General features: G+C 40.1%; 1 protein-coding gene across 7 annotated transcripts in view; it reads right to left on the bottom strand.

The window, feature by feature from the left end:
* The window catches only part of MAPK9 (mitogen-activated protein kinase 9), a 59,414-nt gene that overhangs the window by 37,550 nt on the left and 10,287 nt on the right, over positions 1–11,577 (bottom strand). For 6 of the 7 annotated variants that reach the window (XM_055284938.1, XM_055284933.1, XM_055284937.1 and 3 more), the window contains exon 2: positions 10,220–10,386. In XM_055284938.1, coding sequence (XP_055140913.1) covers positions 10,220–10,341 — 122 coding nt within the window. In that variant the 5' untranslated portion in view covers positions 10,342–10,386. Of the gene's footprint in view, positions 1–9,574; positions 9,731–10,219; positions 10,387–11,577 lie in introns of those variants that run through there. The other variant, XM_055284936.2, reaches the window with a different exon arrangement.

Genomic DNA, 11,577 nt, shown 5'->3' with positions numbered 1-11,577 from the left:
GGGTACTCATGAGGGCTAACAGCTACTAAAGGCCACCTGAGAACCTAAGCACTGATTTAAATATTGTTTCTATTTCTTTATTCCATTGAGTTTATAACATTGTTTACATTTATTCTCTTCTATTAATGCTTTTTGCCAAACAACTCAAACTTCATTGAATCTGTTTTAAAGTTGAAGGCTATCTGCTGTAGCGTTTGGTTAAGAAGCTACCTTACTTTAATTCAGTTTATATTACGTGTCTGTCTATATATATATGTAAATCCACAGGCTCATATGCAAATTGCACCATTTACATGAATTATAAAATGATGAGGATATATCCATTTGTGAAACGAGTCATTAACGTACATGTAGCCATGTATGTATTTATACTTATATACTTCTCAGACTCAAGAATTTGAAAATAGGCCAGGTGTGGTGGCTCATGACTGTATTCCCAGCACTTTGGGAGGCCAAGGCAGGCAGATCGCTTGAGCCCAGGAGTTCGAGACCAGCCTGGGCAATATAGTGAAACCTTACAAAGATTAGCTGAGTGTGGTGGTGCATGTCTGTAGTCCCAGTTACTCACAGGACTGAGGTGGGAGGATTGCTTGAGCCGGGGTCGAGACTGCAGTGAGCAGTGATCCCTCCACTGCACCCCAGCCTGGGTGACAGACTGAGACCCTGTTGCCCAGGGTCTCAAAAAAAAAAAAAAAAGAAAGAAAGAAAAGAAAAGAAAAAAAGAATTTGAAAACAGACACACATTTTTGGTATCAAAAGTTTTTGTCCAAAATTTCAGTTAGATGGGAGGAATAAGGTCAAGAGGTCTACTGTGAGATATGGTGACTGCAGTTAATAACAACGTATTGTATTCTTGAAAATTGCTAAGAGTAGATTTTAAGTTCTCTTCAGAAATTTTTAAAAAGTATGTGAGGTAATGCATATGTTAATTCACTCAATTTAGCTAGTCCATAATGTATACATATTTCAGAACAATATGCTGGACATGATAAATATATACAATTTTTATTTGTCATTTTAAAAAAGTTTTTGGCTAAAACGAGGCAAATGGACCAGGTCTAAGCATCTGAGTGGGCATAAGCTTCCCCACTTGTAGCTCAGCTCCATGAGGAACCATCTTCAATTACTCCTGGTTTTGGTTATTGTGGTCACTCAAAGAATACATTTTTATCACTGTCTCTTCATTTATCAACTTTAGAAATGATTTACCTACTCCCCACTATGAAAACTGAGTAGTTAGCCACTTCCTTGAAATCCCCAACACCTCCTATTTTTTTGTTGTTCTGCTTTCTGCTTTTTGGGTTTTCCCTGGTCACGTCTGTAAGTAACATCCCTAATCCTCATGCTTCTTCAACTCTGAAGGGAACGTCTTGACTTCTGCATATGTAAAATGTGACTATTCCATTCCTTTCTCCCCCATTTATCATATATTTATAACTAAGTCTTCTGTATTTCTTTTTTAGGATGTTTCTAGAAGTTGAAAATCAATACATGGAGTGTAGGTGTGTGTGTGTACACATGCAAATATCACTAACTGCCAGAGCTGGGATTACATTTCATTTTCTAAAGATCACATGGCTCTTGCTGCCACTCATAAGAGGGTAAGACTATTTCCAGGATCAAGGACAAAGGATTCTCTTTTCTTGTGTTTCATCAACCGTTCAAACATCATGTCCTTTTTATTTGTTTTATAATTAGACCATGATTTTTTCTAGTTTTCCCCACACATTTCTAATAAATAATAGATTATTTTATTATATTCTAGATTATTATTTACTATTAGATCAGTTTTAACTAATAAAAAATGCCAGTTTTAGCCTATCACTGCCACTTCCTAGCTTCTCACATTATTGTTGTCTGGCATCTCCCCCACATGATTTGCAGACACTCTAGCCTATCACTGCCACTTCCCAGCTTCTCACATTATTGTTGTCTGGCATCTACTCCACATGATTTGCAGACTCTTCTTGCAGATTCCTTAAGACCTGCCATGCAGCCACCATCCTGAGATTTCTTTTCACAGTCCCCACTGCTTCTTGTATTGCGTTCTTGTGTTGCCTCTCTTGCTGGAGTACATCCTCAAGGAATTTCCTCAGAAAAGGTGCATGGAAGATAGATGGTATTGCTCTGCCCTCACCCTTGATTGATAATATATTTTCTGAGTTTAGAATCAATTTTCTGTGAGAACTTTGAAGGCACTGTTCCACTGATTTCCACACTGAGTGCTGATGGTGAGAAGGCTTATGCCTGATACTCTACTGATTCCTTTGCTTCTTTTTTTGTTTCCCAGCTCAATGATTTATCAGTCATGTTCTCTCTGTATCCCAAAAGCCTCTCACACCCCCAACTAATTACTGTCCTCCTGTCCAGCAGCGATAACTGCTTTGACATGTACAATAATCACTTTCTCGCTTTACCAGCTAAAACATGCACCCGGAGCTCCCAGTTTTTTTGGCCCGTTTTTTGAAATCTTCTGTGTCTGACTTCTTTGGCTCAGTATTATGGGACTCATCCATTGTTGTACTCCATTGTATGTAGCTGTAACTCATTCCATCATTGCTGTAAGATTCCTTTGTATAACTATATCTCATTACATTGATAGATATTTCAGTTGTTTTTAGTTTTCAATCAATTACAGAATACACGGTCATCACCATTCCTGTACACAGCTCTGGATCCCCTATGCATGTGTTTCTGATGAGCAGACAACTAAGAGTGGGAATGTATCCATTGTATTTCAGTAGATAATGTCAAACTCTTTGCCAAAGCGGTTCTACAAATTTGTAGAACTGCCAGCAGTGCACGAGGGGTCACATCTGAGGGCTGCCTCTGGGTGGTTCCACATCCTTACCAGCACTTGGTATCACCAACAGCTTAGTTTTTAACCATTCTGCTGAGTGTGTAATGGTATTTCATCACAGTTTTAAACTGCACTATCTTGATGAATAATGACATTGAGCACTTTTTCCTGTTTATAGGTTATTTGGGTATCCTCCTGTGACAACCTGTTGACTGTTTGTTTGTCTATCTTTATAATCTTCTTGACTGTTCTTTACATATTCTGAACAAGAGATTTTTTTTCAGTCATATATCTTCTCACATCTATGCTTATCTTTTCAGTTTCTTGATCTTGGTTTTTTAAAATAAACAACATTACTTGATTTTAATACAAAATTTATCAATCTTCTATGATTTTTTTTTTTTTTAAATAGAGATGGGGGGGGTTCTCATTATGTTGGCCAGGCTGGTCTTGAACTCCTGGCCTCAAGCGATCCTCCCACCTTGGCCTCCCAAAGTTCTGGAATTATAGGCATGAGCCACCACATCCACCAGATAAAGGTCTTTTTATGTTGTGTTTAAGGGAGTCCTTCCCTACCCCAAAGATCATGAAGACATTCTCTTATATTATCTTCAAATAGCTTTACGGGTTTGCCTTACACATTTACAGCAATTCAACTGACGTTGATTTTTGTGTATATGAGGTTGGGGTCAAATTTCACTTTTTTCCATATGAACATTCCTATGTCTATTTATTTAAAAGGCTATCCTTTCCTCATTGCTCCACAAGGTCACCACTGCCTAAGTCAGAAGCCCACACATGCATGATTCTGTTTCAAGGTTGGTCCACTGTTTCTCCTTAATCACCAGTTTTCTGGTGAGTCTTCACACCCGGCAGAGGGAGTGTTCCTCCCTTCTTAATGGGTGTCTTGACCATTCTAGGGTTCTTATTTTTACATATAAATTTTAAAATCAGTTTGTTCATTTCTTTGTTTTTTAAGACTATTGAGATTTGATTGCAATCACTCTAGACAAGTCTGAAAACTGACCTTTATGGTGGTAAATATTCTAACTCATGAAAATCAGATATCCCACCACTATTTCAGTTTTATTTCTTCTAATTTTTTTAGCTTTTTGTATACGAGTGTTTCATATTGTTAGATTTTTCCTCCAGATATGATAATTTAAAAGTTTTTATCCTATTTTAAATGGTATATTTTCAAAGTTTCATTTTCTATATGCTGCTAGTATATAAATATGCAATTTTGCCGGGGGAGGCGTACATATACTGACCCTGCATCTTGCAAAGGGGCTAAACATACTCATTAATTTAACAAAAGGCAGATTATCCAGGTGGGCCTATTCTTATCACGAGAGCCCTTTAAAGGCAGAGTTTGCTCTGGCTCATGGAAGGGTGGAAAGTCAGGGAGATGTGAGTATGGGAAGGACTGGGCATGCCACTGCTGCCTTTAAGATGGAGGAGGTCACTTGAGAAGTTAAATAGGCAGCCTCCAGGAGCAGACAGCAGCGCCTGACTGAAAGAGATCAAGAGATCGGGAACCACAGACCTAAAGCGGTAAGGAACTAGACTCTGCCAACAGCCTGAATGAGCTTGGAAGCAGATACCCTTCCAGAACCTCCATCTGTGAGCCGAGCCCAGCCCCGTCGAAATCTTGACTTCAGCTTTGTGAGATGCTGGGTAAAGAACCCAGACAAAGCCACCCACGTTTCTGACTATAGAACTATGAGATCATCAATGGGTGTTGTTTTAAACAACCAAGTTTGTGTTAATGCGTTATGCAGCAATAGAAAACTAACACCTTCTCTCTTTTGGGCTCTTCTACCGTTTCTGCCTCTGCAGCTTTCATTCTGGAAACTTTTTGCTGACCTCTCCTCCAGGTCACTAAATCTCTCTTCAGTTATATCTAGTATGCTGTTAAACACATTAAATTCATAATTCAATTACTATAGTTTTTACTTCTAGAATTTTGATTTATTCCTCTTAAAAAAAGTTTTCATTTCTCCTCCAAAACTTTTAATCTTGCCTTTATCACCTTGAATGTAACATCATAGCTATTTAAAAATGTGGATCTAATAATGCCAATATCTCCTACGGATCTGTTTCTTTTGTCTGCTGTTTCTGCAGGATTTTATTCATGTTGTCATATCTCCTTGTGTGCCTAGACTGGGCCTTGCACGTGTAAAACTTTTTGCTATCTAGAAATAATTTTATCTAATACGACGCTGTCTTCCTCCACAAAGAATTTAAATTTATTTCTACTAGGTACCTGGGGGCACTAGCAAATTTGTTTACCGCCATACAAGTTCAGCAAAGGAGATGATAATCTGAAGCTGAGTGGCAGTGCCTATAACGGCCAATCTCTGAGTTACCTTTACTTCTAGGAAGCAGCCTTTTGTTGGTCCCAATACAAGGCAAAAGAAGTTTGCTATGCAGTATTAGAGGGCCCTGGACTCGAATCCCTGTCTCCTAGCCACAAGGCAGTCCAAAACACTCTCTTAGCAGCCCCTTCCAGAATTTTCAAATGCCCCAAGGGAAAGACAGCCCCCATGCTGAAGCTCCCCTCACTAGGCTTGTGTGCTTCCCCAGATCCTGACCTAGTAACTCCTCACTAACTTACTAGCTCTCTAGGGGAAAATGCTGAGCATGGGGGACAGGGGGAACGTTGGAAGAAAACCGGCACAGCTGTTTCACAGGCACACTTTTAATTAACAGCCCTAGTTTTAGCCACTCATTTCATCTCTTCTTTATTATCATCTGTATGCCCACAGCCTCTGTAGTTTTACTATAGCTAGGTTCTCTTCCTTATGCACATACTTCAGCTACTTATTCTCACTTTATCTGCTGTTTTATCTGTATCACAAGATTCAAACTACTTTCTATATTTCATAAACTTGTTAAAACTCTCTTCCACTCATTACTGCCCTCTTATCTTTGTACAGGTGTTTGGGCCACCATCTTAAATGAGAAGTTCCAAACCACTCATTTTACAGGTGAAAACATTAAGGCCTATAAAGAAACTGATTCGCCCTGGTCACAAAGAACTCTTCTCTGAGGAAAAGAGCTGGACTCAGAACTCAAATCTCCTGAATCACAGCCATCCTATGCCTCAAACCATGTCTCCTTTATCACAGAAATTTTGTTGTGAACATTGTTATGTTTTTATTTATTTATATTAATAGAAAATAAACCATGTTAAGAACAGGCTAGTACTCATGTTTGTACAGAACTTGAGGATACAAAAAGAACATGCTATACCAATTATTTCATGTTAAGGCTGTAACTGTTACTTCTAAGTACTGCCAGACTCAATATTAAACACTTTTTTAAAGGTTAAACATTTCATAGAACGGTTTCATAAAACAAATAATCTTTACTATTTTGGCCAAAATTGAGATTTTTGAAGGAGAAAGAAAAACTGAATATGTGTATGAAATAAATGTACACACATTTTCCCCACTAGAGCTTCAAAATCTTACAATTACTTAATTGTACTATAACAGTTGATATTTATGAATACTTCAAAATTATATTTTAAAATTTATTTTAGGCCGGGCACGGTGGCTCACGCCTGTAATCCCAGCACTTCGGGAGGCCAAGGTGGGCGGATCACGAGATCAAGAGATGGAGACCATCCTGGCCAACATGGTGAAACCCCATCTCTACTAAGATACAAAAAATTAGCTGGGTGTGGTGGCGCACACCTGTAGTCCCAGCTACTCGGGAGGCTGAGGCAGGAGAATCGCTTTGAACCTGGGAGGCGGAGGCTGCCGTGAGCCAAGATCACGCCATTGCACCCCAGCCAGGTGATGGAGCAAGACTCTGTCTCAAAAATAAAATATTTTAAATTTTAAAAACTTATTTCCTAATAAATTTTACTAACATTTTTAAAGGAACAAAAACAAATAAATCAAAGACAACTATAAAAACAATTCAAAATTAGGAACCAGAATATTTTCTTCTGCTTCCAGCTCTTCCATTTAATCCTGTACAGGTCACAGGCCCTACCTGCACGTTGGTTTATCTGCACACCTGCCCTTCATAAAGCTCTAATTTAAATAGAAGATTAACTAGTTGCATAAACCATACACTGTTGCTATTATATTTCTCAAAAATGTAAAAATACACATGCTTGTGAATTAGTTTCCTACTGCTATTGTAACAAATAACCACAAATTTACTGCTTTAAAGCAACACAGATTTACTATCTTACAGTTCTGGAGGTGAGAAGTCCAAAATGCATCTTATGCCTCAAGAGGTAAGCAGGGCTGCGTGGCTCCTTCTGCAGGCTCTGGGGGTGGTCTGCTCCCTGCTTCTCTCAGCTGGTTGGAGGCTTCCTGTATTGCTTGGCTGTGGCCCCACATCACTCCAAACTTCGCTCTGTCATCACATCTCTGACTATGACCCTCCTGTCTCCCTTTCGTAAGAAGGACCCACCCAGCTAAACCTGGGATAACCCCCCCATCTCAAGACCATTAATGTAATCACAACTGCTAAATTCTTCTTGCCATGTAAAGAAACATACACATTCCAGAGATTAGGACGTGGACATCTCAGGCAGGACCACTATTCTGCATGCTACATCCCCCAAAGAATCACTGACAGATGATTTTCAAGTATAATAGCGACAAAAGGAAGTTTTAGATCATCAATTAACTATATAACGCCAATATTTTAATATGAAATATGATAGAAAATCCAATTCCTCTTGTCAAAGTGTTAGCTAATCTACTGTTGAGCTTATTTTTGGAAAAGCAAGCTTTTTTTTCTTTTTTGAAATGGGAATGTGCCATAACTAGACTATTTCCCAATGCCACTTGGTGCCTCATAGCCTGGTGAAGGATACAGAGAAAAGAGAAAGGGGGAAAGGAAGCTAGAATCACTTACAAAGTGTTTACCTTCCCTATTAGAACATAAGATAGAAGGATACCATGAAACTGAAAGTCAGTTATAGCTATAAAAATTGAAACTGTTCCTGAATATAACAATTGTCTTACAGAGATAAATGCAATTAACTGAAAATTGTTTAATAGGTGTTTAGTGAATATTTGTTCATTATTACTAAGATTCTAAACAGAGGTTGGGGTCAGAGGCCTTGTCCTATCACAGTATCAGTGGTTCAAAGTCTTCAACAAGTCTCTCTGTGGTACAGGCAATAAGGTCCCAAAGGCCCACAGCTTGTTTTGGTCCCAGGCCTACCACTAACACCCTGTGAGATGGGAGAAGCAAGTGAGCCTTCCTAGTCCTTCATTTCACCACCAGTGAGGGTTATGGCAGAGCTCATGGTGATTCTACAACATACACTATTCACATTACTACCAACCTTGAAAAGCAAGTGAATGACATGCCAGCTGGGAGAAATGAAGCACATATTTAAAACAGCTACCTGTAGGCCGGGCACAGGGGCTCACGCCTGTAATCCCAGCACTTTGGGAGGCCAAGGTGGGTGGATCATGAGGTCAAGAGATCAAGACCATCCTGGCCAACATGGAGAAACCCCATCTCTACTAAAAATACAAATATTAGCTGGGTGTAGTGGCAAGCACCTGTAGTCCCAGCTACCGGGAGGCTGAGGCAGGAGAACTGCTTGAACCCAGGAGACGGAGGTTGCAGTGAGCCGAGATCGCGCCACTGCACTCCAGCCTGGTGACAAAGCAAGACTCTGTCTCAAAAAAATAAATAAATAAATAAAACACCTACCGTCTACAGCCACAAACAACCCCCGAAGACCGCCGATATTTCTCCCTTCTTGCTCCCTCTCTCCTTTTTCTCTCTCTGGCATGCACACATCAAATTATCTGTCAAATTATCATCTAATTCCAAATAGGAGATGGATTATAAACCAAAAGAATGTTTTGTCATTTACAACTTTCCATTATCATCAAAGTTTCCTAATTTGAACCATCATCCACTGACTTTAAAACATTTTTTTTTTTTTTTTTTTTTGAGATGGAGTCTCACTCTGTCACCCAGGCTGGAGTGCAGTGGCACGATCTTGGCTCACTGCAACCTCCGCCTCCCAGGTTCAAGTGATTCTCCTGCCTCAGCCTCCCGAGTAGCTGGGACTACAGGTGTGCGCCACCACACCTGGCTAATTTCGGTATTTTTAGCAAAGACGGGGTTTCACCACGTTGGCCAGGATGGTCTCGATCTCTTGACCTTGTGATCTGCCCACCTTGGCCTCCCAAAGTGCTGAGATTACAGGCATGAGCCACCGTGCCTGGCCAACTTTAAAACTTCTTCTGGCACACTGGATTTAAGTGCCGATACAGCATGTGTCGTTGGGAAGTTAAGATCACCATTGCTTTAGATGCAAGCTGGGCATTACTTCCAAACAGTCCCTTTCCCGCCTTAGTTTCTCAAAGAAGCTCTGGACTGCAATTTCATCTTAGCTCCCAGGGCCTTCAGCCGCCAGGGCTGAAAAAAACAACTGTTTCCCTGATCATAGGTCTCTGCAACAGATGATCAGTTAAAAATCGTTGTTAAAGATTCTCCAAATCCAACATCTCTACAAGGAAATGTAAACTACTCTACTAGACCATCCAAAAGAGTTTTCTTTTATCTCAAATCCCCTCTGCCTACTAGCTGTAAACATCGGATGTTTAACTGCATCACAGTTTCTTGAGGCACAAAGGTAATCCTGTTTTCACTGACCAAAAAAAAAAAAAAAGAAAAAAAGAAAAAAAAAAAAGAAAAAGTTCTGCCCAGAAAAATACGGGGTAAAAAGTGTGGGAGGTGCTGATAACTGCAGTCTAGGAAACACATGAAGAGCTTTACCTTGAGCTGGCCCGTGACGCCGCGGCGGCTGACCGTCTTACCATGCAAGAGACTAACGTTCAGGGTCAGACTAACGATTCTGACGTTCTGGGCTGGACACACAGTTGAAGTGAGACACCAAGGAAGAGACGGCCAGCCCAACCCCTCACACGGCATCCCTTCCTGGTTAATCCATGGAGTGACAATGACACTGACTGGCCTCATCCTGCCAATGAATGGCAAGGCACTGCAATGATGGCGCCTAGAAATGAATAGGAGTGATTGGGAATAAAAGGGGGAGGGGGGGAAAAGGTGGCCATGATGAAGAAATGAATAAAACTCCAAATTTCTGTTACAACTCACTGTCATACCTATTACCTCTGATATCATAATGACAGGAGAAATGAAAAAAAATGAAAGAAAAAAGAAACAAACAAAAAAGAAAACTTGCTACCTATTTAAGTTCCTGCAGCATTCTAAGAATATGGGTTTGTACCCTACAGCCTGACTACACAGAACTAGAGCAAGCAGTTGATTCAATTTAGCTCATAAACCTATAACAGAGTTTTTTTTTCGATCATCAATGTTTCTAAATCCTGACACTTTAGCTTTACTTTTTATTACAGCAAAAACTCAATCCACGCTATTAAAACAGACCATACTTACCAAACAATCCCTTGGGCCCCAGAGCCAATTGGTTTCAGCTGCTGGTAACGTTTTAGGACAGTGAAGGTTGAGTCTGCCACTTGCACACTGTAAAACTGACTGTCACATTTACTGTCGCTCATGATGTAGTGTCATGAAATATTCCAAACGGTGGGCAAGTTTGATTCCTTCAAAGAAAAACAGAATGAACATGCATTCTTACCAAAAGTATACACATACAGCTCACTTAATAGTGTTCTGAACTTATTGGTATGTAAGACAATGTGGCTGTAAGTTGATAAAGTCAATTTGACCAAGTTCTGAACTTGAGCAAGACACAAAAAAATGCAGACATTTCAGTGGTACCAGACCACGATGAAAGGAAGGAATTTTGAGGCCCAGCAATACCACACTTTAAGGGGTTGGACTAGAAAATAACCACCTTTGGAGAAAAGAATTTATGCATTACTACTGGCTATGAAAAGACTCCATCACTCTGGGCTTCTCATCAGCTTGCCCCCTGTGGAACCATTTACACCTAGCTGTCTCAACTAGAGACGGAGGCATTGTTTCAAAATGATCACTTCTAGAATGCCTAAAGAGAAGCAAAGGACCAGTCTTCTGCTCAGTGTATAGACTCTGGTTGAAATGATGAACCAAAAAGCAAGATTCATATGCCAAAGTGACAGGCTGTCAGAGGCCTGGTGGCATCCGTGTGCTGCATGTGCCCAAGCATGTGCTCCTGCCTCAGGATGTGGGTCCCAGAGCTGGCATCAGCTGGCACAGCCCCAGAAGCCCACATCACTAGCGGACTTCAGGGCAGATATCTGTGTATGAAGAACTCTGCTGTGACCTACAGTCCATAATAGCAACACCAGGAAGTCTATTCACTACGTCTGAGTGTAGGCCAGCAGGCCCAGAAAGCAGCTTTGCTGTGGTTGAGGCACAGGCTGAGATTCCTTCTCTGCAGGAGCCCGGATGATTTTATACAGAAAACAAGCAAACAATTGGCAAGTGCTTCCCAAGCTCCTGCCTGGTTATGCTGATTTAAAAGTCAGCAAGCTATTTATTTTGGTCTTTTAAAACTATTTAAACTACTTATTTGGTCTTTTAAAACTATATAACCAACAATAAAATCATACAGGTAAACATTCCACACTGTTTAAGACTACAGAATTTATTCTACAGCTCCGTCAAATCCCTTGCCCTTATGTTCTAGTATCTAATATTTAACGTCAACCCAATGAGATTTTTGTGGTGATGATTTGTATTTCAACACAATGATGTCTAGGATTTTCCTTAAACATAGAAATAAATGGATTAATAACAAGTCTAAATAAAGAACTGAGTCAAATTAATAATTTCTCCAAGTGACCACT

This window comes from Symphalangus syndactylus, chromosome 7 (assembly GCF_028878055.3).
Source record: "Symphalangus syndactylus isolate Jambi chromosome 7, NHGRI_mSymSyn1-v2.1_pri, whole genome shotgun sequence".
Taxonomy (NCBI): Eukaryota; Metazoa; Chordata; class Mammalia; order Primates; family Hylobatidae; genus Symphalangus; species Symphalangus syndactylus.
The sequence above is the reverse complement of the archived record's forward strand: the minus strand, read 5'-3'. Positions and strand labels throughout refer to the sequence as shown.